The 27,988-nt window shown below is 37.7% G+C and overlaps 1 protein-coding gene across 6 annotated transcripts in view; it reads left to right on the forward strand.

Moving 5' to 3' along the window:
- Window positions 1-27,988, forward strand: part of CSDE1 (cold shock domain containing E1, RNA-binding) — a 47,410-nt gene that overhangs the window by 6,918 nt on the left and 12,504 nt on the right. The window contains exons 2-13 of one of the 6 annotated variants that reach the window (XM_006865872.1): window positions 3,213-3,598; window positions 14,580-14,723; window positions 16,562-16,760; window positions 17,919-18,028; window positions 18,430-18,522; window positions 19,156-19,253; window positions 22,578-22,659; window positions 22,929-23,057; window positions 23,160-23,285; window positions 23,948-24,160; window positions 25,715-25,855; window positions 25,944-26,108. In XM_006865872.1, the coding sequence (XP_006865934.1) occupies window positions 14,589-14,723; window positions 16,562-16,760; window positions 17,919-18,028; window positions 18,430-18,522; window positions 19,156-19,253; window positions 22,578-22,659; window positions 22,929-23,057; window positions 23,160-23,285; window positions 23,948-24,160; window positions 25,715-25,855; window positions 25,944-26,108 (1,491 nt within the window). In that variant the 5' untranslated portion in view covers window positions 3,213-3,598; window positions 14,580-14,588. The remainder of the gene's footprint in view (window positions 1-3,212; window positions 3,599-14,579; window positions 14,724-16,561; window positions 16,761-17,918; window positions 18,029-18,429; window positions 18,523-19,155; window positions 19,254-22,577; window positions 22,660-22,928; window positions 23,058-23,159; window positions 23,286-23,947; window positions 24,161-25,714; window positions 25,856-25,943; window positions 26,109-27,988) is intronic. The other 5 variants (XM_006865873.1, XM_006865874.1, XM_006865876.1 and 2 more) reach the window with 5 other exon arrangements.

Raw genomic sequence — 27,988 nt, forward strand, 5'->3', positions numbered from 1 at the left:
ATATTGGATGTGCAGGATTGGGAACCTCTGATCTAGAGTGCTGGAAAAAATTATAGAAGATTGTTGGGCATGGGAGGTGAGATGAAATTGGAGCTTTAGATAGGTCAGTCTGGCAATATTAATGTTACAAATTGATGCTGGAGGGTCACAGACTTATTGGACACTTTAAAAATTTGTTGTTTAGAAGAAGAGATGAATGAAAAAGATACCTTGTAGCAAACATTGATAACTAGCAACATCAGGGGCAAAGATGAAAGAGAAGGAAGAATCAAAGATTACTTAAGGAAATGGTCCTTTCTCAGGCCAGTTAAATAACTATGGATAAAAATTGGGCATAAATATCTTTTAAAAGCTTCCCAAGTAATTATAATGTGTAATCAGGTTTCAGAATCATTGGTCTAAGCTTTCTGGGTAATGGAATATGATCTAACTAAAGTTGAAAGGTTGAATTAGTATACTTTTTAAGTAACAATAAAAAGTCGTGGAATGTTACGTATAAAAAAATGGCCATAGATCAGCTATTAATAAATGCTCATTTTGCATATGAAGAAACTGACACTTAATAAGGCTGAATAACTTGTCCATGAATTTTACCAATATCAGTGGTTGAAACAGAGCGCTCCTAGTTTTAGCTTCCGTATTTTACACAGAGCATACGCTATATGATTTTTCATACTGCTAAGCCCCTGAGTTATTTTTGTAACATGTGGACATCAAGTTTATCTTTTTTCCTGCCTGGTTTATTATGTATTTGTCTTGGTGTCTATTTGAAATGGATGGCTGGTTTCCAGCAGCAGGCCCTCACCAGCCTACTCTTGTATGAAAGATGAAGTCTGGCCATCCTGGCTTCTAAGGAGCATTTTGGCTATACTTCTTCCAACACAGATTTGTGTGTTCTTCTAGCAGTCCACAGTACTCTTAGTATTCTTTTCCACCACCATAACTGAAATGAGTAAATTCGTTATAATGGAAAATAATTTGAGTTTTCCCTCTCTGACAGATTTCTGCCTTAAATAGGTTTTGACTTTCTCAGTTTTACTCAGGTTTGCATCTCAGCATGTCTAAAACCAAGTCCATCTTTTTCTTCACATCCAGATTATTTTAGTTAACAAAACCCTTGAGTCACACAGTACAAGATACGTATTTTATAACTAATATAAAGCAGAATCCTGTGAATTCTCATATAGTTCTTTTTCTTCTATAAATGTAACAGTTCAAGTAATAATACTGTTTTCTTCCATAAAGAAGCTCTGGTGGCACAGTGGGATAAAGCCTCTGCTGCTAACTGAAAGGTTAGTGGTAGGTAGCATTTCCAAAGATGTGATCATCTGCTTCCAGACCTTGGAAACACTATGGGTCGCTTCTACTCTGTCCTATAGAGTTGTTGAGAGTTATAATTTACTCAGTGGCAGTGGGTTATTTACCTAAGTCATCTCCAATAAGTTTTCAGGACTTAATAACATTTCATTAGAATTTATGGCTTTCTGTTAAGTGCTGTTGAGTTGGTTCAGACTCAAAACAACCCTGTATGGCAGCTGGTAAGTTTGAACTGCCAACCTTGTAATTCAAACAGAACTTACGATATAGTGCTTTATCTCACAGCACCACACACTGGTGGTGATGGTGTGCAGTGGAGTCAATTGTGACTCATTGCAACACCCTGCATAAGCTTTCTGAGGCTGTAAATCTTTACAGGAGCAGAAAGCCTCATCTTTCTCCCACGGAAGGGCTGGTAGTTTTGAACTGCTCACCTTCAGATTAGCAGCCTGACTTGTAACCACTACGCTACCAGAGCTCCTGTGCTACACTGTGTTATGAAATGCGTCATAATCTGGCTCCACTATACCTGTCATGTCACATATCCTGTTTCCCTCTTAACTCAGTCCTCTGTTCTAGCTAGGCTAATCTATTGATTTTCTGTGGAGCAACTCTACTTGTTGCTAAAGTCATTTGTGCAACAGACCTCATTTGATGCCAGGATAGACAATAACGTAATACATGGTTTCTGTTCTCATTGAACTTTAGTGGCATACTATGACTTGATTTTTAAATTTCCTACCTAAAATGCTTAACTTTTTCCTTTCTCTTAAAATTTTACCTATATTTTCCCTTAAGTGTCTTCCCTGACTAGACTGTTGCTTCCATGCACATACAGTGGTAAATACTAATTATGATGTGGCGCTGCTGGTTAATACGCTGGCCTGCAAGGTCAGTTTGAACCGCAAAGTTGGTGGTTCAAGCTCACCAGCCACTCCTTTGAAACCCTTTACATGATTGCTAGGAGTCAGAACCAACTCAACGGCACTTAACAACAATAATTTCTAGTGTGGTATATGTCTTTGTTATGTGCTGTCAAGTCAGTTTTGATTTGTAAAGGGTTTCTGAGAGCAGTTGTTGAGTTTAAACTGTCTACCTTTAGGTTACCTGACCAGTACTTATCCTACAGTGCTACACCAGGGCTGACCTTGTAGTTCAAGCTGACCTTGTGGTCCAGTACTTAATCCTACAGCACCACACCAGGGCTCCATATGTCATAGTTGTTGTTAAGTGCCATTGAGTTGGTTTCAGTTCATTGTGACCCTGTATAGGTTTTCCAAGGAGTGACTGGTGAACTTGAACCGCCAACCTTGTGGTTCAAATTGACTTTGCAGTCCAGCGCATTAACCCACCAGGCCACATCAGGACTCCTATATATTCTACTCCTGTAAAGATTTACACCCTCGGAAACCCTGTACAGGGTCGCTATGGGTTGGAACCAACTCGACGGCACTTAACAACAACAACAATGTTAAAGTGCTTTCAAGTTGTTTCCGATGCATAGTGACACTGTATAGGGTTTCCATGGAGCAGCTGGTGAGCTTGAACCACCAACCTTGTGGTTCGAATGATTTTGCAGTTCATCACATTAGCTCACAGTGCTATACCAGGTGTCCAAATATCAGTTGAGCAAGTTAGTTTGTAGCATTTCATCCTGTGTTTGGTTTTTCTTCAAGTATAACTTCTTAGCAAGATTGTAAACACCCCTAATGGCAGAAGCTTTGTATGTTTTTCACAGTACATACTTTAACACAGTTCTAGGTGCTTGTAAAATGCTTTGGTAAATATTGAACTAAAACTTGATAACCACAAGGTCAGCCATTTAAACTGATGTTTTAGTTTAGTATTATATAAGTTGTATTTATATACTTAATGTCTTTTTTTTATATCTCTAGTATGAAGTGTAACAGAACAGACTTTACCACCTGAAACTGCTGCTTCAAGTTCAGATCAGGCAAGGAACAAACCTCGTAACAACCAACAAGACCAAAGAAGAGTACACTTAAGTTGAAGACACAACACTTGATCTGAAACAAGAAGTTTGTGCCTACTCAACAGCTTTGAAAGAGCACTTCCCAACGCTGCTAGTAGTCTTTGTTTTCTTCAGTGCTGTACTGTGAGATTGCCCGGTACAGCAGCAGTCGTATTCTTTATTAGCTTGATAGATCATTTTTCTCTCGCTTTTTTTTAATACTAGCAACTTTCATCTTCTGAAACGTGTGCTGAAAAAGAAGAATCAGCAAATACTACTGAAAGTGCAATATTTGATTATCGCTGCGAGGTAGGTTTGTAGTTTCCTGTTGGTAATAATTGGTTCTGTAATTCTGAATTTTTCCTAATTATTTTGTCAACTATGAAGTCGTCTTAATCTGTTCTCTTATAAAGGTATTCGGCCCTGTAATTTGGTGTGGCGCTATCGGATAAGCACTGAACCTGCTAACCGCAAGGTTGGTGGTTCACACCCAACATTCGCTCCTCAGAAACCCTGTATAGGGTTGTTATGAGTCAGAAGTGACTCAATGGCACTTAACAATACTATTTAATATGAAAATATCAGCTAAAGATTATTTTACTTTTTATTGTCTTTTCTTAGGTTATGGCCAAAAACTATGGGGTTTTCACATAAGATTATATTTATGTGCTGATGTATTAGTCTCTGAAGAGAAACTTAAAAGTTAGTTTTCCATAGAAATGCCCTTTCCAACCTTTGTACTAGGGTCTTTGTCACCTAGGTGCTATTTGATATTGATAGCAATTTCTTCTTTCTACCATTCCTTATTTCTTTTTCTCTGAAGTGTTTATTTGTGAATGAATGACTTTCATGCTAACAGGATTGTCGACATTGCTTATGTTGAAATGTAATAAAGGAAAATATGTTAATGCCTTATAGTGTAAATAATTTAGTGCAAGATATCACAGTTTAATTTAGGCTAAATAGAGTGTGCATAAAGTGCTAAGGAAATAACACTGTTTCTCTTGTAAGGAGGGAAAACTGTACTTACAGGAAAGGATTGTTGTGAAGTGCCACTGAGTTGGTTCCAACTCAGTGACCCTGTATGAGGCTTCTTAGGAGCAGCTGGTAGGTTTGAACCACCAATCTGTGGTTCAAACCTATTTTGTGGCTCAGTGCATTATCCTACAGTGCCACACCAGGACCCCGGAGAAGGGATATATGAAGGTAAATAGATCTTAAGAGGACAATAGTCTTCTAGAAGAAATAGGTAACAGAATAAGGTCCACTATGAACAGAGTAGTGTGTGCACAGTTCTTTTGAATGGATAGACTAACTGTGGAAAAGGTGACTTTCTGGAATCAGATTCAGATATTTCTAGAGAAGCAAGGCCTTAATGTTTTGTTTACAAAGCTGAGATAGCTTAATTCCTTCTGTTTTTAAAGTAATGTATTAGGAGGAGTATCGTTGAAAGATAGATGGTGCCATTTGCGAGTGACAGACTGAGAATGATACCTAGTAAGAGGTGATGGATGGGTTTAAGGAAGATAAAAGCTAGGACATAAAAAGGAAGGGGGATTTGAAGGGAGTAACTAAGTATTTCAGTGGTAAATATGATAGGGTTTGATAACCAATTGAATGGAAGATGTGCCTGGAGTGAATTGGCTATATAGCTGTCCAAAGTAGCCTTAATGTTGTTCATAGGAATTTGGAACTTGGCTAAAATATTTTAGAGATTGTATCCATTATATAGTGATAAGAAGTTGAAGAAGATATTCTAGAATGGATGTTAGTGGTTTTCTTTAGGGGGATAGGATTACGACGGACACTATGAGTAAAAATAAAAGCTTGGAATTAGAAAGGAGTCATCAGTTTATAGGTAATAAAGGAATAAGAGCCAATGAAAGAGAATGTTAAAAGAAATGCAGGAATTCAGGAATGTAAATCTTAAAAAGGAAGATAATTTCAAGGAGAAATTGATGTGAAACTTATTTTTAAATGCTGCTTCTTAAGAGCCGAGGAGTTGTTTCCTACTCAGAGTGACCCTTTGTAGGATTTTCGAGGAGTGGCTGGTGGGTTTGAACTGCCAACCTTGTGGTTAGCATCCCACTGCTTACCCTATAGCATCACACCAGGACTACAGAGGAATGAAAATGGCTGCTCTTTTTTTTTTTTTTTTTTTTTTAGCAAGAGTGAAGTTTTCTCTTTTCGATTTCGCAAAATCGGGTGCCCAACCCAGTAGAAACGCTTAGACGTGCCACATGGCTGACCACCAAGAGTTTTTAATTCTTGTATCCAAAAAAAAGCTCCTTCTCCAGTTCCAGTTCTGATTCTCCATATACAGTTCTATGGCATGTCCCATTCCCCGCCCTCCCCCATTATATAAATTAACCCCACATTTATTACAAGCTAGGAGTCCTGGTGTGGCACTGTGGGTTTAATGCATCAGACTGCAAAGCCCTTTGAACTGCAAGGTCGGCAGTTCAAGCTCACCAGCTGCTCCTAGGAAACCCTAGGATTGCTATGGGTTGGAACCGACTCGATGGCACTTATCAACACCACCAACAGAGAGGTTTAGGTGATGGAGCTTCTGCTGGTCTTTCAGTTCCTTCAGTCTTCTGATGGCGGGCTTTACTGTGACTGCGGAGGTGGTGTTGTAGGTCCAGGCACCACCAGCCACCGTTTTCATACAGAAACCATAGTGCCAGATCCCCACAGCTTATCTCTTCGTTTTGGTTTTGCTGCAGAAGGAGCAAGTGTACTTGGCATGCTGGGTGATTTCAATTTTCTTCACCATTTTTCTGAGGGAGGCGCCAAATGGGTCGCCAAACGTGTCCCATATTTACGGGCGATTCCTACCTTCTTGGTATGTTTAGCCATGTCACAGCCACCTAGTGCCAAAGCCCAGAGAGAATGACTGTATTCTTCTTTAAAGTTCCTAGTCCTAGAACAGATTTCTTTCTTCCCTTCCCCCAATTCATCCTGCTTACATATCCCTGGATGTACATCAAAAATCTGTCTATCTGGTCTAGCAATCTCATGAATTCCTAAAGATGGAGCATGCCCACAAGAGTTATTTCTCACAAATCCTCCTCTTTTCTATTTATTAGTCTCATTTTCATTTATTCTTTAAAGTGTATCATTTCTGGATATTCCTAAAAGTACAACTAACTATGCCTATATTAGGTTGCTGCATACTTGACCTGACATAATGTAACTAAAACATGTACAACCGAAATGCACAGGCCTCATTTTCCCCTTATATGTCAAGCATAAACAGATTGTAAATGTTTGATGCACACATAAATGTCCAAAAGCCAATCTTCAGCCCATAGGTACACAGCCTCATTCAGTCCATGGGCCTAGAGTCTAGCTCCATGTCACCCCTTCTGCCACCGTCTCTGCTTCTTCAGGTAGGGATCCCAGGTTCCACTCATGCCCTTCCTTCTTGATGTCCTGGGATTGTCTGTCCTGAAATGAAAAATAACTATTCTCTTCTTTGAGCTACATATCTTCTACAATTACAGTTCTGACAGTCACAACCAATACTGCTAACAACTACAATAAACTCTCAGCATCATTCTGTACCCCCTTTCACCAGACACATCTGGAAAAGAGCAAAACTAGTCAGTGGGGACGTTCCTTTGACACCTCATTCTAAAACTAAGCACACCCATGAAAATAAGTCAAGTCAGTCACTTCATGCATTTATAGCAATTGTTAAGTGCTGTTGAGTAGGTTCTGACCCACAGCGACCCTGTATAGGATTTCCGAGGAGCAGCTGATGAGTTGGATGTGCTACCAACCCTGCATGTTCCCCAATCTGAAGAGACTTCCATTCTGATGGGAATTTTGAGGAACTGCATCCATAAGCAAAAGTCTAGTCCATCAAAAGTCTAGTCCATTAAAGTAAACATTTTCATAGTCATCTGGTCAGGTTCTAGTCAGCTCAACAACCCTAGCCATCCAAGCTAGGTCAAATGAGTATCAACTGCCAGCTTGGGAGTTCACATACACCTCCCTGCACTTCAAAACAGTCAGCTTTCATTTCATGTCAAGGTCAACAGTGTCAGAAAATGGCTCATGCTTAAAAGGTCTTCTGTTACCATTTTAAAAAGAACTTGGCCATTCATAGTCAACTTTAAATGTGGTGTTGTAGTGTTGGTGACCATAATGTGGAGCAAAATTATGCTCTTGTTGTTTAGGTAGTCAAATTGGTTCTCATTCATAGCAACCCTGTATAGGATTTCTGGGGAGCAGTCCAGTGCTGATCCTGGTGGTGGCGGCGGGTAGTATACCATGGAGTTGGTTCCAACTCACAGCAACCCTGTAAGGGGTTTCCAAGTCTAAATCTTGACAGGAGCAGAAAGCCTCATCTTTATCCCACGGAATGGCTGGTAGTTTTGAACTGCTGACCTTGAGATTAGCAGCCCGACTTGTAACCACTATGCTTTGAGAGCTCTTTATGGCTGAGCCTATAGCACCAAAATTATTCTGTAAGTACTGAGAATTAACAGTAATGCTAATTTATTTAAATTATCTGTATTCTATAGCAGACACTCCCATTTACTTAATTTTATAGTTAATGTTCTGCCATTTACTTTTTCTACTTTTTTTTCCTGCCTTCCTTTCTCTTTTATTTTAATCTTTAGACTACTTGTTATCAATTCTGTTGAATTAGATGAGGTAGATAATGTAAATTGAAACTGTAGTTTTGTGGTTATTGTTTGAAAGGGTAGTTAAGTACAGTGGAGTCGGTTCCGACTCACAGTGACCCTGCACAGGGTTTCTGAGGCTGTTAAATCTTTACAGGAACAGAAAGCCTTATCTTTCTCCTGTGGAACGACTGGTAGTTTCTAATTGCCTACCCTGAGGTCAGCAGCCCGATAAAAGACTTGAAACTAAGTTATGTATTATTTTAATCTTTGTCTTGTTTAGGCTACAAGTGCTTTTTGTTAGCTTAATCTCCTCCTGTATGTATATTCACTTGCTATATGATCTTTTAAAATACAAGGGGCTTCAGAAAATTGGTGGAAAAAATATATCTTATCCCATTTTCCATATACTTTTTTAAGCTGCCATGTATCAGTTTACCCAGATTCATACTGAACAAACATGTCTGTTGTTAGCAAGTTGATTCATAACTTAGTTGTGATACTGTGTTCACACTGTTGTTAGGTGCTGTCGAGTCAGTTCCATCTCATAGCAGCCCTGTATAGGGTTTCCAAAGAGCAGCCTGGTGGGTTTGAACTGCCGACCTTGTGGTTCTCAGTCTAGCGCTGATCCTACAGCACCACACCAGGAGTCCACATTAGCTGTCTAAAAATTAAGTCATAAAGGATGAACAGTTGATAACAGAACACCGTATTGTAAAGGTGAGTTTTGTAATAGTGGTGAAACCACTGCATAATTAAGAATGTATGAATAAATACAAAAGGACTTTGAAAGTGGCAAATGACTATTAAAAAGTTTGTTTAGCATGAAAAAATAAAAATTAGTTTGTTGAGTGTTTTGATCAAGACATTCTAAAATGGACTAGAAAATTTGCCTTTGAAATTGTTTCAATTCTGACTCAGAGCAACCCTATAGGACAGAATAGAACTGCCTCATAGGGTTTTCAGGACTGTAAGCTTTATAGAAACAGATTACCTACCACATCTTTCTTCTGAGTACTTAACCATTGCATCACTATTGCTCTTCAAAGTTGACAAAAGAGCAAAGCGTGGAAATCCATATTGTGCATTCAGGTTTTATGTTAGAGATAATTTTCACACTGGCAAGTGAAAACTAAAGCCCAGAAGAAGAGTGAAAAGGTAACTGTAAACTTGTTGCTACTGATCTGGTTCCTTCTCATAGCAACCCTGTATAGGGTTTCTGAAGCTGTGCTGATGTGGTGCTGTAAGATTAGCTTTGGACTGCTAACTGCAAGGTCAGCAGTTCTAATTTACCTACTGCTCTTTGGAAATCCTGTGATGGTGGTGGTGGTTATGTGCCGTGGAGTCAGTTCTGACTTAAAGCGACCCTGCATGAGGGTTTCCGAGGTTGTAAATCTTCAAGGGAGCAGAAAGCCTCATCTTTTCTCCTGCAGAATGGTTCGTAGTGTTAAACTGCTGACCTTGAGGTTAGCAGCCCAACTCATAATCATTATGCTACCAGAGCTCCTTTGGAAATCATATTGTTAAGTGCTGTCGAATTGGTTCCGACCCATAGCTACCCTGTATAGGTTTTCTGAGGAGCAACTGCTGAGCTTGAACCGCCAACCCTGCAGTTCAAACAGTTTTGCAGTCTGGCTTATTAACCCACAGCGCCACACCAGAAACCCTGTACAGAGTCGTTATTTGGTACCAATTTAAAGGCACTTAACAATAACAGATTTTTACAGGAGCAATAGGAGTCCTGGTATGGCACTGTGGGCTAATGTGTCAGACTGCAAGGTTAGTGGTTCAAGCTCACTAGCTGCTCCTTGGGTTGGAATCGACCTGATGGCACTTAACAACAACAACCCTATCAGGGCTCCTTGTGTAACTTTCTGGGGTTATGGTAATTCATAACTAAATAGCTGTGGCCCAGAAAGGAGTGCTGGTTGTCACAAGTTCTAACCAAAAGCTGTTAACCAAAAGATCAGTGGTTTTCAACTCTCACAGCAGCTTCACAGGATGATGACCTGACAATCTGTTTCCATAAAGATTTCTTTTGTTGTTAAAGTGCCATCGAGTCAGTTCCAACTCATCGGGACCTTGTATATCGTTTCCAGGGAGCAGCTGATGGGTTTGAACTGCTGACTTTATGTTTCACAGTTCAGTGCTTATCCTACAGCAACACACTAGGAGTCCCAAGGCATCTGGCAGAGGATATCATGATAGCAGGAGCATGGTGGCTTCTGTAGGATAAGCATTGGGCTGTGAACTACAAGGTTGGTGGTTCGAGTCCACCAGCCACTCGATTCTGTCTCGGAAGAAAAATGAGGATTTCTTCTGCAAAATTTAAAGCCTCAGAAACATTATTACAAGGGTCACTGTGAGTTGAATGTGACTTGATGTGTAAAGAAAAGTCCTTACCGGTGGACCAATTAAATAACATGATAAGTGCAAATTGTCAAAGACTTCCATTTTGCTTGGATCCACTGTCAACACTCGTGGAAACAACAGTTTTAACAACATGGTAGCATAATGGTCAGTATAAAGAAATGTAATTTGTAGTTAAAACTGAAAACCAAATCCATTGTAAGCAGCATTGATTCCAACTCTTAAACTGGTTAAATTATTACTATTAGAAGATACTAACAGACAGATATTTTGTTTTTTTCTTTTTTTAAAATGTTTTATTATGAATTATGTGATAGTTTACATGGGAGAACTTTAATTTTACATTCATTCTATCCTGTATCACTTCATTGCCATGGTTACAATCCTCTCCATGCATCATCAACCAACCAAAGGGTATACACTACAAGCCTGCACCCGGGTTGTCAGCACACAGCCCCTCTCCCTCTCTGGATCTAAAGTCCCCAGCTGCTCCATCTAGCCATGTCATGTCATCGTCTTTACCTCCATCTCTGGCGTCACTGCTTCTCTGGGTAGGGTCCCGTTCTCTGCTCTTCTCCATTGATGGTCCCAGGAACCTCCACTCCTAGACTGAAAAGTTAATCACTCCACCCCTTGCTATAAAACGTCTACCTGTACATTTCCAACCCTCACAATCAGTCCTGATAACAGTTATTCACTATTGTATCACAAGAGACCTGTCCTCATTTCCTTTCATCAGCCCGGCTTAGACAGATTGGATACTACTCAGTGGAGATTTTACCTTCCTCCACACCCTCTGGATCTAGGTTCCCTCTTGAAAGCCTGTAAGCCAGTCACTTCTTGCCTTTGTAGCCCCCCGCCCCCCATGGAGTCGGTTCCAACTCATAGTGACCCTGTATAGGGTTTCCAAGGCTGTTAGATAAAATCAAATCTAGAAAACATCCCCTTCAAAAAAAATTATGTAAGTACTAGCATCTTTACTGATATTTAAGGCATTTAAGTCAATCTATCTTATATTATATTTTTTACATGCTGTCAACTCAGTGGCAGTGCATTTGGTTTTTGGTGAGGGACTAAATTGATTTTTGTTTTTCCACTACTAAAAAAAGCCAAATAGCGTTTATATACTAGTCCATTCCACCACCATTTTTTTGGGTACCTTTCTTATCTTAACTTTTTAGAAAGAAACATCTTTATTGAACAAGCAGATTAATTTTCCATTCAACAATTCATACATACTTATTTCATCTCGTTTATTGCAATTTTCACAATGTAACTTTTATCTACTTTTTTCCCATGGACTTCTGCTTTTTTCATTAATTTCTGTTTTGTTTACTTTGGTCCTGCTTTACTTAAAATTAATGTGTACATGACCATATGAAATAAGTAACAATGCCACAAAAAATGTATTCCTATTGTTAGGAATTCTCTAAATGGAAAGTTAATATGTTGTCTTCTTTAAAGTTGAGTTCTATGTGGTTTTCCTTTGAATGTTGCAAAGGGTAGCCCCAAATGGATAAAGGCTCCTAGAACTTAGATCAGCAGAATTTCTGAGAGGAGAAAGCCCTCTTTCAACACTTTTTTTAAGTTATAATTTGAGTGAAAATTTACAAAGCACATTGGTTTTCCATTCAATAATTCATGCCCATCTTTTTTCTTTCTTTTTTTTTTTTTTTTTTTTTTTTGAGCTGTATCCCTGAGCAAAAAGCTGTTCCTTTGCAAATCATTTATAGAGTTGCTATGAGTCCAAACTGTCTTGGCATCACTTAACATCCATTCCTTCTTTCTGAGCTTAATCCCTGTGCAAAAGCTGTTCCTTTGATTGTAAATGGTTGATTATTCTAACAAATGCATTCCTCCCTGGTGTTGCTGCTCACCTTACCTTGTTACTGACCTTTGACAGTGCTAACTAGCAGCAGCCCTGCAAAGGATTTCTGAGGAATGGCTGGTGGGTTTGAACTGCTTACCTTATGGTTAGCTGGACAGTGCTTAGCCTACAGTGCTACACCAAGACTCCTGTTCACCTTATATTGTAGTTAACGAACCATGGAGTTGGTTTCAACTCATAGCAACCCTGTATAGGGTTTCCAAGGAGAGTTGGTGGGTTTGAACTGGCAACCTATGGTTAGCAGTCCAGTGCTTATCCTACAGCACCACACTATTTGACTGAAAGTTGAGTCAAGAGGGTGAATTCAATTCCATGCCTGAAAAATTACTTAAAGGCCATTTGTCTTTGGGTAGGGTGGAAAGGTTCTCCAGTCACTTGGTCAGACCAATTAGCCTGGTCTTTTTTACGATTCTGAGTATTTTTTCCACATTCTTTTCACACTCTATCCAGGACCAGGATCCACTCTCATGATCTCTTTCAGAGCGACCAGCAGTGAGCCAGATACCATAGAGTTCTTTTGGTTTCAGGGTTACGGAGGCTGAGGTTCACCTGATCCATTAGTCTTTTAGACTGTTTGTTTCCTTACATCTTTGGTTTTCTTCACTCTTCTTTGCACTTGATGTGGAGAGAACAATAGTTGTTACCTTCCAGCACGGTTTTAATAACATTTAGGAGTGAGGTGAGATTGAAGAGCAGAAATACAGCCTGTATTCCAGCACATTTGGGGAGTGCTGTGGCTCCATATGATAAGCACTGGCCTGCAAACTAACCACACGGTCTGTGGTTTGAGCCTGCCAGCTGCTACATGGGAGAAAGATGAAACTTAATTGCTCCCTCAAAGATGTAAAATCTGGGAAACTATACAGAGTCACTAAGAGTTGGAACCAACTTAACAACAGCCACAACGAGCACATGTGTTGGGGAATAAGTTAGGGTGTTTCTAAAAGTGAGAAAAACAAGATCCTTATTTCCTTCCTACCTGCAGAGATGTGTGTTAGAACTGAAGACCTGAGAATATAGGATTTTTTTTTTTTTTTTTAAGCTTTTTGGCTTACATACTCGAAGTCTTACATGTGTTCTTATTTGTATAGTAATGAGTACATTCTGAACAAGAAAGCACAACTTGAAAGTCAGAATCTAAGTCAGTGTTCTAGAATGGTGTTCTTCAAATTAATTTGGTCATATTGTTAGTAAAAAACTTGAGCACATACTACCATTGTATAATTATATAATTGTACTACTGCATTTGCATTATGAAATATGTTTGATTTTAAGTGCTATCAAACCTCTACATAGGGTTTCCATGGAGTGGCTGGTGCGTTTGAACTGCTATCCTTGTGCTTTAGCAGTCCATTGCTTATCCTGCAGCACCACACCAGGACTCCAGTGTGAAATATAGTGGTACAAATAAAGACGATAAAGATGTAATAGGGCAGTGTTATAAAATTGGTTTAACTGTTGAAACAGTACATAATCTTTCCTTCCTCGCTAGAAATGTGTTCTGAAATATTTTTTTAATTATTAGTATTTCAAGGGACAATATAGTATACTGCTACAAATAGAAATTCTTATTATAGTTTTGATCACAAGTTTTTGGCATGCTTGTGAGACCTGATTTCATGATCATTTATATCATAAAGTGGAAGTTTAAGAAGTAGTACTAGAGATGGAAGTGTCAGTTCTCCCAGGTACATTTTTTATTTGTTTTTGCACTACTAGCATTGTCATCTGTTTAAGATTCTTCGTGGAACCTACTCGACAGCATTTAAGAACAAGGTTCTTTGTGAGTCAGAATTGACTAAATGGCACACTGCCACTAAGTTCTTTTACAGGAACTTTTTCAACCATTTGCCTGTTTGTGAGGAGAGTGGCAGTAAACTAGCTAGCTGAATTTGAATGTCCACTTAAACTGGACATATGTTGAAAGTGATTGAGGGTAAATGGTCTACCTCTTTAAGAATTGCCCACTCTTCCCTTGAATGCCTGAGTAATGTATGTGACACATGACCAATGACAGCAACTAAGTGAGGCCTCTTCTGGGTTTTTTTTTTGTTTGTTTTTTAACAACTTGTAAAAGCTAATATTTATCTCAGGGGAAAAAACATCTAATATTTCCTTTCCATGCCCCAGTGGCTTATTTTATGTATACTCTAGAGAGAGATGTGATTGAGAATAATTGGATTTCATTAATTCTCTGTAGTACCTATCCTTCCCAGGGAGTCCTTTATTTTAAAAGTTGTAAGTAGTATGTATTAGGGGTTTAAAAAAGTGTGATAATGCTATAATTTATAATGCTTGTTAGTGATATTTTATTTTCTAAATCTGAAAAAAGATTCACAGGTTGACTCAGATTTGTGTTAAATGATTACTGTATAATTATTATGCTATATTACCACAGCTGCTTGAGATGGAGAACACTTTTACTGTGTCATCAGATCATCCTCATCCCCCTCCTGCAGCTCCTCCTTCACTTTCTTTACCTTTAACTTCTACCTCATCTGGAACTAAAAAACAAAAGAGGACCCCTGCATATCAGAGATCTGTAAGTCAGGGAAGCAGTCATCCAAGCTTGCTGTGTGTTCAAAGCATGATTAACAAGGGTCATTCAGTGGTTGAAATGCCCTGCAAACTCACTTTCTAACTTCCATAAGCATTTCACCTTGAATTTTAGGAGATGATATTAATGGAGCCTTGCTACTCAGAAATTAGAAACATTGGTATCTCAATAGGACCTCCTAAAAATGGAGAGTCAGATTACTCCACTTCAGTTAATCATTTTAATCAGATCCCTAGTAATTTTAAGTTTGAGAAGTCCAGGTTAAGAGCCCAAGCAAAGCAAAGGTTTGAATCCTGGTTCTATCATTTGACTTCAGCAAGTCATTTAAACCTCTGTTTCATGATAGTAAAATGAAGATACTATTATTTCCTTGTCTGTTTTTTTTTTTTAATTAAATGAGTTAATTCTGTCAAGCTGGAACCAGCAGATGTGAGGATTCCAGTTTTCATAATTTGGTCATTCCACATAACTGTTTAACTACTCATATGTGTGTTTATTGTTCCAAAAAAATTTTTCTAGTGAAATATATTATTTTTAATCAATGTTCAACATTAATGAAAGGTTTTAAAACTAGTTGTAAAGACTGCCTTTGGTAGAGAGTAGGGATTTTATTACTATGTTTCACTTAAGCATAGAAAATTTTATTTTATCCAGATAAAATGAAATATATCCAGTGTGGTGTAGATAGTATTTGAAAACCTAAGCCTGATGCATGCAATGTGTTTAAATAGATCCTCTTCTCCTAAAATAAGAGTTTTTGTGTGCTTTATCTGATTATAGAAAAAGAGCAGGGGTGGGGAACGTCCAGCCCCCAGGTCCTAAGTTGTTAAGTGCTGTCGAGTCAGTTATGACACATAGCAACCCTGTATAGGGTTTCCAAGGAGCAGCTGATGAGCTTGACCTGCCAGCCTTTGCAGTTCAGATTGCTTTGCTATGTGATGCATTAACCCTCAGTGCCATACCAGGACTTCCCACAGACCATATAAGCGCCACCCAATCATCTGGTCAGGCCCTGCCAAGGCAATCGCAGTTCCAGCCATCACAGGCTAATTTTTAAGTTGATAATTTTGTATGGCCCATGAAATGATGTTAGAAATTTTGGCAGAGAAAAGATTCCCCACCCCTAATTTAGAGGTTTATCAGTATCTGAAACCCGTCAAAAGGGTTCTTCAAATGTGTTTGAACTTACTGAAATTTAAGTGGAAGAATTTTCGCTATTTTGGAATTACTAATTTCTAATTATTTTGGGTTCTTTTCCATGCAAAGAACTACACTCTGAGGTTTTCTAGCCTGAATTAAGTATTCATAAAGTTTATTTTATTGTGATAACTTGTACTAATTTAAATATTTACTTAAGATACATGGCTTCACAAATGATACTAAAGCTTCTGTTACATTTCAAGTTTCAAAATAGGTATTAATAAGTCTTTTAAGGAAGAGAGTAGTTGTTTGATTTACTCATCTCTTGAATGTTCGTAATGTTTCCTCTGAAATTGCTGTTTTAGTAATTTAAAAATAACAAAAAGGCAGCTTTTACTCATGTAGTTGATTTAATATTAAACTTCAGAAATCCTATTTATCTAAGTGAAAATTCTATCTAAAGTGGAGATGGTTTCCCAAAAAACTATTTGTTCTGTAATGTTTTATTAGCTAAATTAACATTTTAGTGATAAAAGCCCATAATCTTCCCTGTCTATTTCACTTTTTTTTTTTTTTTTTTTGCCTTTTTATACTAATAGTTTAATGATTTGTTGATCAGACTTTATGCTGTGGAGATAACGTACGGTTATGTATATATTGAGTTCTTTTTATTTTTAAAACAGATGAGCTTTGATCCAAACCTTCTCCACAACAATGGACACAATGGGTACCCCAATGGTACTTCAGCAGCACTGCGTGAAACTGGGGTTATTGAGAAACTGCTAACCTCTTATGGATTTATTCAGTGTTCAGAACGTCAAGCTAGACTTTTCTTCCACTGTTCACAGTATAATGGCAACCTGCAGGACTTAAAAGTAGGAGGTAATCTGTCAGTTCTCTCTTTAAAAAGGAAGCTAATGACATATTTCTATTAACTTCTTCATGAGAATCATATAATTTGGGTGTTTTAGTTGTGCCTGTTACTGAAATATATTTTTATAGACTAGCAGAATCTTAGTTTCTATTATGATGGAGTCTCTCTGAGAGATGAATGCCTAATAGCTATCTTTGGAACTTCTATTATTGATACTTGTGGTATAAGTGTTATATAAGTGATGACTGTTTTTATATATTTGATTTTAAGCCATTGAAAATATCAAACTTTTATAATGGTTATTTTTTATTATTTTACCATATTCTACTTTCAGTACCTGGAAAAAAAAAAAAAAAAAACTCTTAGAAATGTCACCACTCTAACTTGTGTAAATTCATCTTGACTGACTCCATAAAAACATTTTCACACATGAAAATACTAACTTATTAAAGGACTGCAGTTACAAGGTATCAGTGTGGTTTTAGAAATTATCTTTGCAAAAGGAATCAGATTAATAGCTGACATGAGTGTTTACTATATACCAAAGTCTCTTGGAAGTACTATGTTGTTAAGTGCCATTGAATTGGTTCCAAATCATAGCAACCCAGTTTCCGAGTTAGGGGTGGTGAGTTTGAACCGCTGACCTTGAGGTTCAAACTCGTCTTGCAGTCCAACACATTAACCTGCAGTGCCACACCAGGACTCCCTTAAAATAGTATAAGAGCATTATTTTGTTTAATCCTTATAGCAGCCCTGTTTGTTAGGAAATACTCTGATTTTACAAATGAGGAAACTGAAATACAGAAAGGTTTTAAAAAAATAAAAAGTTAAATTTCATGGTTATTGTATCATCTCACTTGCAATATTGTAAAATGCTGATAAAAACTAAGATAAAGATTGACTATCTTAGTCTAAAGCAGCAGTTCTGGCACATTAGTGTGTATGAGAATTACTTGGAAAGCCTGGTAAAGCTTTGATCAGATTTTGAATGGGACCCAAGAATAGGCACTTCTACTATGTTCTCAAGTGATGTTAATGACAAGTGTTCCAGGGACTACACTTTGAGAACCAATGATTTTAGGGAACTCAAATATTACAAGTTTCACTTAGATGGGAGAAAATTTTGCCAAAATTAGCCCCCAAAATGTACCTGCTTTTTATTTTAGATGATGTTGAATTTGAAGTATCATCTGACCGGCGAACTGGGAAACCTATTGCTGTTAAACTGGTGAAGATAAAACCAGAAATCCTCCCTGAAGAACGAATGAATGGACAAGTTAGTGGCTTTTATGCTTTGTATTTTCTTAGGGCCCTGCATTTGCATTTCTTTCACATTAGTAAAGGAAGATTCTCCCCATCACCTCAGTTTGCACGTAAGAGAGCTATAGTATATAAAGATTACTATTTTAAAATTATATCAGAAGCACTGGCATTTCTTGACCTGATACACAAATAGGGTCAAGACTCAATTTGGGTTTTTACGTATAACCCTAAATCTATGCTTACAGTCAATTTATACACTGTAAGTTTGCAACTTGGCAGCATGACATCCTCTTGTGGATCATATTAAAATGCATCCCTGTGTATAGTATAGAGGATATTAAAACTCAGTTTATATTGCACAGTGCTGCTCCTGAAATGATTAGCAATGGAAATTTTTTTTTTTTTGACTGGTAGGTTGTGTGCGCTGTTCCTCACAACTTAGAGAGTAAATCTCCAGCTGCCCCGGGTCAGAGTCCAACAGGGAGTGTATGCTACGAACGTAATGGGGTAAACTTGTGTATTTTTCTTAAACCTTTGCCTGATCCACCATGTGATCTATAAGCGTACTTGAAAATTCAAAATAAGCTGCAGTTGGTAAAATCAGTTTTAAATTTGGTTTCTAAATGGCTTCGAGTGCGGCTTAATTAAAAAAAATTTTTTAAGAAAAAAAACTTGTTAGGACTTCCAAGTATCTTAGCTTGCCCAAGTGTGACCTTAGTTAGAATATTAAGGTAAAATTCTCCTTTTAATCACTTTTTTTGGGGGGTGGGTGGTTTTTTTGTTTTGTTTTGTTTTGTTTTTTTCCTGGCTCCTTTAAAACACTAACTCCAACTTTTGTGTTTTGAATGCCTTACATAAAAGTGTTATTTTGAAATGTAACTACAGTCTCTGGGCAAATGCTTCCATTTGTGTAAGCTTTTTGAAGTTGGATTGCTGCTCAGCTGTGAGCTCGCAGAAGTCATCAGCACCATGGAGGGGAACTGTGTGTTTATATGAATAAAACAACTTATTTGTCATAAAGCATAATTTTAAGAAATTTGGCTTAAAATGCCAATGTAAGAGTTATTTAAGTAAATAAATTGCAGTAAGCAGTGAATATACATCCTGCCAATATAGTAACAATAGCTTATTAATTCACAGGAAGTGTTTTATCTGACTTACACCCCTGAAGATGTTGAAGGGAATGTTCAGCTGGAAACTGGAGATAAAATAAACTTTGTAATTGATAACAATAAACAGTAAGTTCTTTTGTACATTTTCCCAACTAAGTGATTCTTTTTGGTGTTTTTGAATAAAGAAACTGGAGTCACATTGTAAATCTAGATAGGTCTCCATGAGTTTGCATACTTTTTATTAAGCAGCTAAGCATTTGAAGGTCAGGGTCTCTTCTGTGACAGGCACTGTGCCCAGGGTATCAGAAATAAAGAAGATTAAGCATGGTCACAGCTTTCCAGAAGCTGTTACAAAGGTGAATGAAGTTGGGTTTGCAGAAACTTGAGGTTAATTTTGAAGAATGGGTGTGAAAATTACTAGGCAGACGAGGAAAAAGCATTTTGGGTAAAGGAAGTATCCTGGCATATTTAGGGAAATGGTCAAAAGTTTGATGTTACTGAATTGACTGAATCTCGAAAGATGAAGTTTGAGCTTTCTCCCGTGATACTAGGGATGTTAGAAGGATTTAAAACAGAGTTACAGTTTAAATCTTGTAAGTGGTAGACATGGTAAAGGGGAGCTTCAAAAAGTTCTTGAGAAAATTCCATTATCTTTTGATTCCATTTTTTTCCATTAAATTTTGGAAGCCCCCTTGGAAATAATAGGGTAAGTAAGGATAAGCTGAACTAGAAGGTAGGGCATGAATGCTTGACATGTAAGATAAATTCACAGTGGCCAGAAATGGTAGAGTGGAGAAGTCAAGTCACATTGAGAAGAGAAAACCATTGAACTTAATATAATAATCGATTGGTTAGAAATGTATGAGAGAATTATGAACTTAGTTTAAGCATTCTAAATTTAAGGGGTGTATGTCTAGAACCCTGCTGTGATGCTGTTGGATAAGCACTTGACTGCTAACCATACCAGCTGATCCTTAGAAACTCTGTATAGGGTCACTGAGTCAGAATTGACTCAAAAGCACTTAACAGCAACAATGGGTATGTCTCAAGGAGCCATAGTGGCACAGTGTGTTAAGTGTTGGGCTGCTAACCACAGGGTCAGTGATTTAAACCCACACCAGCTCCTCCTGGCAGAAAAATGAAACCATCTGCTCCCATAAGATTTACAGTCTCAGAAGTCCTTAAGGAACAGTTCTAGTCTGTTCTATAGCTTCTCTATGAGTCAGATTGACTTGATGGCAATGGTGGGTTTGTAAGCATATCTGCATATTTGGGTAGAATTAAATATTCAGTTAGTTGCATATAGAACTGAGACTTAGAAGCTAGTAATGGGCAGGAGCATGAATAGTCAAGAAACATGTAGTTAAAAACCAAGAGGGTGGGAGAGGATATCCTTTGGGAAAGGAATCACAACAATATCTAATGTGAGTGCTATTAGTTGTATGCTATTAGTTCCAATTTGAAGGCCTTGATTTAATCTGAAGTAGGAAGTTAGAGAACAGGGCTTAAGTTTGAGGGGATGCCACTGTGAAGGGCCTTTATTTAATGTCTGTTATGTGCCAGGTGCTTGCACTTTATATATGATTGCTCGTCCTCAGAAGAGCCTTACCTGCTAAGTTTCTTCATCTGTAAAATACAAATTCTCAGAGTAATTTGTTTAAAGTCTTATAACTTTTGCATGGTGTATATTTAAATCCCAATCTGGCACTAAACCCTATTCACTGCAGTAAGTTGCTAAGACAAATATTTTCAGTATCTTTGATAATATCCTATACTTTTAAATTAATAAAGCACTGTTCCCTATACAGGAGCTCTTGTAGCATTGTAGGATAAGCACTGGACTGCTAACTACAGAATCAGCAGCTCAAACTCACCAGCTACTCCTTGGGAGAAAGATAAGGCTTTCTTCCATAAAGATTTTTTTTTTTAATTTTAATGTTTTATTGTGAATTATAAGATAGTTTGCATGAGAGAACTTTAGTTTCACATTCATTCCACCGTATATCGTTTCATTGCCATGGTTCCAATCCCTTCCATGCATCATCAACCGACCAAAGGGTATACCCTATAAACCTGCCCCCTACGCCCCTCTCCCTCTCTGGATCCAAAGTCCCCAGCCACTTCATCACTCCACATCATCATCTCTGCCTCTATCTCAGGCATCACTGCTTCTCTGGATAGGGTCACGCTCTCGGCTCTTCTCCGTTGATGGTCCTAGAGACCTCTGCTCCTAGACTGGAGAGTTAATCACGCCCTTCCTTGCTACAAAACGTCTACCTTTACGTTTCCAACACTCACAATCAGTCCTGATAACAATTATTCACTGTTGTATCACAAGTGACCCATCTGCGTTTCATTTCATCAGCTCTGCCTAGACAGATTGGATAGGACTCACTGGAGATTCTGCCTTCCTCCATGCCCCCTAGTTCTAGGTTCCCTCTTGAAAGCTTGTAAGCCAGTCACTTCTTTCCTTTGTAGTCCTCCCCTCCCCCCCCAATTTGGGTATCCAATGTCCAAGTTGCCCGTCTCTGTGTGTGGAGGGGGTGGGAATGGGAATGTTTCTTGCTGTAAGGATTTGTACCCTCTTTTGGGTTACTGCATCCACAGGTGTAGGACAAGTTCATCAAATTGTATCAGATGACTCTTTTTTTTCCTCTTCTTTCTTCTCCTGGTTGAGCTCTAATCATCCAGTCATCGGGGCCAGGTTCTCCCATAAAGATTTACAGCCTTGGAAACCCTATACAGGGTTGCTAGAGTCAGAATTAACTCTTGCAGAGGGTTTGGTTTGGGTTTTGGTTTGGGTTTGGTCATCTGTCCATGAAGAGCTAAGAAAAATAACTGCTAAAACAATTACAATAACAATGCTGTTGTATCTTGTCTAGTTTTATGTTACCTTGTCTACACTGCTGTAGATCAAATCTGGGAGACAGTAACATGGACACCTGATTAATTAAAATTCTCTAGTAGCAGTGAATGTTGGTATTTTGAAAAGCATACTAGGTTTCTCCTATAATCACTGTATTTACTCAACTGCCTTTTATGGCTATTCAGTTAGAAATAATTGGTGGGATAGTTAATAAAGTCAGCACTCTTTGATAACAGGGGTAGTCTCTTACTCATCTCTCTGTCCCCAGTACCTTAATTTGCCAGCACACAATAACTACTCAAGATTGTTCAATTAATGACTTCATGAAAACTTTAGCACCTCCCATCTTTGGTGCATTCAGTTTCTGACTTCATTTCAGTCCAGTAAACGTGGTCTATATATATATATATATGCCCAATTTAGAAGATTTGGGGTGTTGAGTCATGGAAAGCATCAGGTGTCATAAACCTTATATTTTTAGTGATGATGTGAAATTCTTTTGTTGTTTCTAGCAAAGTCAGTGGTGGTTTTTTTTTCATCTTTCTGATTCTCCCTCTCTGCCCAATTCTTCTATTCCTTTCTAGTACTGGTGCTGTAAGTGCTCGTAATATTATGCTGTTGAAAAAGAAACAAGCTCGCTGTCAGGGAGTAGTTTGTGCCATGAAGGTAAGTGTTGTTAAGTTTGAGACACTTGAGTTTATTCTTTGACAAAGTGTTACCACTTAAAATTTCTTGGTTGTAATTTTTTACACTAATTATAATTGTTAATATTAACATTCTATTTTACTGAATTATGTCATTTTCACGGGAGTAATAATTTTAAAGACCTATTCATTGTTTAATTGTAATCACAAATATATATGCACACACAATGAATGGTTCATCATGTCCACCCCACCCTTTTTATTTATTTATTTATTTATTTATGGCTTTAGGAGGCGTTTGGCTTTATTGAAAGAGGTGATGTTGTAAAAGAGATATTCTTTCACTATAGTGAATTTAAGGGTGACCTAGAAGCCTTACAGCCTGGTGATGATGTAGAGTTCACAATCAAGGACAGAAATGTAAGTGTTGACTGACTTGATCTTTGGTTCTTTTAAGCAAGAGTGAATTACATTTTTGGAAACATTTAGAGTTGTGTGACTTTGACCTCTTCTGATGTGTAGGGTAAAGAAGTTGCAACAGATGTCAGGCTGTTGCCTCAAGGGACAGTCATTTTTGAAGATATCAGCATTGAACATTTTGAAGGAACTGTAACCAAAGTTATCCCAAAAGTACCCAGTAAAAACCAGGTAAATACTGTTTTTTAGGAGAGTTTTCCTAAAAGAGAGTTTCTCTTCCCTCCTCAGTAATAGAATATTATGGCATGGTATAGAGAAATCTTACTTCCATTTCATAGATGTTTAAGAGTGATAGAGAGGGAAAAAACATTGATTAAATCAGGGAAATTTTAATTGGATTGGATTGTAGTTTGGGTGTGCATTTGTACCTCCACACTCATTTATTTTGGCGTGCAGAGGTAAGGAGATGAGTGGTGTCATTTCTGAGGGGATGTGCAACCAAAGACAAATTCTTTTCCTTACATAAAACCTCTTGGTATCAGAGTTCTGTTTTTACTGTAATGATTCTATTGTTGTTGTTAAGTACCGTGGAATCGGTTCTGACTCATAGTGACCGTGTATAGGGTTTCCAAGGCTGTAAATCTTTATGGCAACAGAAAGCCTCATCTTTCTCCCGTGTAACGGCTGGTAGTTTCAAACTACCAACCTTGAGGTTAGCAGCCCGATTAGTAACCAGAAAACCTGAAGCATTAAGATTGAACTTATATTGTCAACACCTTTTTTCTCTTCAGGGAATGTTTATAAATAACATGGTTTTGCCGTGTGTTCTTGTTTGACTTAAAACTAGAAAGGATGAGAAATCTCCAGCTAAAATAGTTTTTCCTTCTCATCAGAATGACCCATTGCCAGGACGCATCAAAGTTGATTTTGTGATTCCTAAAGAACTTCCCTTTGGAGACAAAGATACAAAATCCAAGGTGACCCTGCTGGAAGGTGACCATGTTAGGTTTAATATTTCAACAGATCGACGTGACAAATTAGAACGAGCAACCAATATAGAAGTTCTATCGAGTACATTTCAGTTCACCAATGAAGCCAGAGAAATGGTAAATGTTAGATGTTATTGGATATGTATTTAAAATGAAGGTAGTGTTACATTCTAGTTTGTGATGGTAAATTGAAAATTATTAAATGTGCATTAATGGCCATATTGGACTTATAAGGTTGATTTCTGTCTCTGCTGATTATCAAAAACTTTTAGATGGAAGCAATGACAGGATGGTTTTTGAAGTCAGAGAGTTGGTAATTTTTTGGTGGCCCTTAACGACAGGAGATCATGCTCATCATTGCAGAAAGTAGATTTCCTCGAACTGTTCCATGAGATATTTAGTAAATGCTGGATTGTTAAGTGTTGTCTAGTCAGTTCTTACTCATATCCACCCTATATAGGGTCTCCTAGGCTTTGCAGAAGGAAAAGCCTCATCTTTCTCTCCCAGAACAGCTCATGGGCTCAAATCATCAACCTTGGGGTTCTCAGTCCATTGTTTACCCTGTAAGAGCCACTGTGCTCCTAAATGTTAGATTAAATGAGATTTAAAATTCTTTTTAATACATCCAAGAGGGGTATATAGCTATTCAATTACTGAAACTCAATAAAATTATTCAAACTCAATTTTCTTGCAGTATATTTTCTGTGCATTTAATTCTCAGAATTATATACTTACAGTATATATGTACTGGATATAACTTCTCAGGCAAGGATTGTGTTTTATAGTTATGGATTGTAATTTTGAATAACTTAACTACCATAAGACTAAGCAATGATTGTCAGTTTATTTAATAGGACATATTCGGAACTGGATGTAAAAGTCATCTCTGTAAACTGTAAATATGTAAGCCGCTGGTAGTGATGCGTGTTCATTGTTTCAGTAAATATTCATGTGCCTACTGTGTGTCAAGTATTCTAGACACAATAACATCTTAATCAATTAATGAGAGTTATTAATTTAGTAAGAACGGGAAAAGCGTTTCCCATATTTATTCTTCAGACCTATCCTCACTTAAATTTGTGAGGTTAGAGACTAGAGAGTTGCCTTTACTGCAGACTTCTGAAATGTTGGTTTGTAGATTTTTGGAAATTCTTTGTCATAAGGCTTAGTCTTTAGAACTCTTGTCCAACCACTTATTAGCTATGTACTTCGGACATATTGTTCATCTCTTTCAGCTTCAGTGCCCTCACTTATTTTGCAAAACAGATAAATATTACTAAATTTTCTTAGATCAGAATTCATTGAAACAGAATGGAACCTGCAAAAGCCAGAACTCAAAGGGAATGCCTTGTTTAGAAAGTTTTCGTTCTCTGACAGGTTTCCACCTTACATAGGCTCCACTTTTAAAGGTTTTACTGTACGTTCTGTGCTTGCGTGTGTGCACATATATGGTGTATGTGAATGTAATATCACTGGATTGTCACAGAAAATTGCTTAGTAGTTAAATTGCTTTTATTGAAAGCAATAAGTTCATATTTAAATAAAGCGTAAAAATGAAAATATAGTGTTAGAAGAAATTTCTAGTGAAATTTCACTTCTATGGTACTTTCTAACCTGATGTTGTTTTCTTGACAAGTTTCACAGCCAGTGAAAATGTTATTTGGATTTCAGGGTGTGATTGCTGCCATGAGAGATGGTTTTGGTTTCATCAAGTGCGTGGATCGCGATGCTCGTATGTTCTTCCACTTCAGTGAAATTTTGGATGGAAACCAATTCCATATTGCAGATGAAGTAGAGTTTACTGTTGTTCCTGTAAGTAGTTTTTGAGAGAAGTTATAACTACCACCACCCCCCATGCTCCCCTTTTCAATTTAAAGTTAATTTTCTTTATCATTTGTAGGATATGCTCTCTGCCCAAAGAAATCATGCTATTAGGATTAAAAAACTTCCCAAGGGCACCGTCTCGTTCCATTCCCATTCAGATCATCGTTTTCTGGGCACTGTAGAAAAAGAGGCCACTTTTTCCAATTCCAAAACCACTAGCCCAAATAAAGGCAAAGAGAAGGTAAGTTTACACGATCAGGCTAATTTTCTTGCTCTGCTTAATGGCAGTCACTACCACATAATACCATATCGTCTTTCAGAATTCCCGGTTATTTTAATAGTAAATGTAATCTAAAGCACAATTTCTTAACCATAGCATTATTTGCCTTTTGAACTGTATTATTCTTTGATGTGGAATGTTGTCCTGTTCATATTAGGATGTTTAGCAGCAACTCTGGCCTCCATCCACTATAGATGACTATATTATCCTTCTCCCATTCCTCCTTAAACAACCAGGTGCTACCAAATATTGTTAAATTGTCCCTCATTTAAAAAAATAAAAATTGCCCCTACTTGAGAACCTCTCATTTAAGGGTAACAGTGTTTGTTTTCCAAACAGTAGGTAATGTTCAAAATTAGGCTTTCACACATTTAGGCTCATTTATTGAAAAACCCAATGGTAGGAAATTAAAAAAAAACATGTCTACGGTAACTTCCCTCAGACAGATTTGCAAGTTGTGTAGAAGTAAGTAATTCATATATAAAATAAAACCTTGCAGGAAAAGGGGGTCAGTGAGTGTGCTCTGCAAAAAAATTACTCTTACCTGTGGGTTCTGTCGTGATTTCACTAAAGCACTGACTTTTTAAAAGGTGGAAATAGGTAAAGAAAGAACATTCTTTAAAGAGTAAGTGTTACTGTGGCATTGCTAATGGCAAGGTCAATTCCATCAGAAACCCTAAACAGGGTCACAGGAGTCGAAGTCAACTCGATGACAGTAAATAGCAACACAGATGAAAAACTGAGTATTTAGAAAACAGTGAATTTAAGTACTTTGTCAAGAACTTGTGATTTCCTGTTTGCTGGGGAACTGAAGAAGGACTAGAGATGGAAAATCAGCATGCAGCTAGATTGGGAGAGTGTTGGTTTCTACTTAAGAGAATTGTGACCTGTACTATATTTAGAGAAGTCCTGGTATGGACCACAAAGTTGGTTTGAACTGCAAGATTGGCGGTTCAGACTCACCAGCCGCTCATTGGAAACCCTACAAATTGTAACTATGAGTCAGAACTGACTCCACCACACTTAACATATTGAGAGAAGGTTTGTATTGGAAAATAACGTTAAGTGTATGTTTCAGGAAGATATTCACAGTCGTATAAAGGCTAAATGAAGAAGAGAATAAAGGTGAAGAAGCTTCATAAGTACGTGACCCTGATGGATGTGGATAAGAACACTTAAACAAGAGACATACTAGGAAGTAATGTACAGGATAAAACAGGTGTAACATCTCTGCTGCCACTTACTTTATAGCTTGGGGAAATTGCTTCACCTCTGAGCTTCTGTTTTTTAAGTTAAAGGATCCCTCCCCTATTGTGCTTAATTATGTGGGATTGTGTTTTTTTAAAACACAATCACAGTGCCTACCTCATACAGACATTCACAACAGTAATAAAGTTCATCAAGGCTTACTTATCCCTGCTTCCAAAATGTTTCTGGAAAAACTGGCTTGATATAAGACAGCCTTTGACTATAACACTTTTCCTGCCCTTTATTGTATTATTTTGTCATTTTCTTTTAGGCCAGCATTGTACATACACCATTGTACCCTCCTGTCATTATGCTTATTATAGTGTATTACATTGACCTGTTTGTGAATTTATCTGCCATAGTTAAATGGCAGATTTTTTTTTTTTTTTTTAATCTAATATATTTGATGTATGGTATATTGTCAGGTGTTGAATGGATATTGAGGGTAAAGAAAGTTGTTGAGAGCAAAAATGAATGCTGTCCTTTTGAATTTGGTTGACTTGCAAAAGAATTGTGCCATTAAATTAGTGTTGTAATTGCTCTTTAGTCAGACTCAAATACTCAGGATCATTTTGTGCCAGGTCTGTGACCTT

This window comes from Chrysochloris asiatica, unplaced genomic scaffold (assembly GCF_000296735.1).
Source record: "Chrysochloris asiatica unplaced genomic scaffold, ChrAsi1.0 scaffold00085, whole genome shotgun sequence".
Classification (NCBI taxonomy): Eukaryota; Metazoa; Chordata; class Mammalia; order Afrosoricida; family Chrysochloridae; genus Chrysochloris; species Chrysochloris asiatica.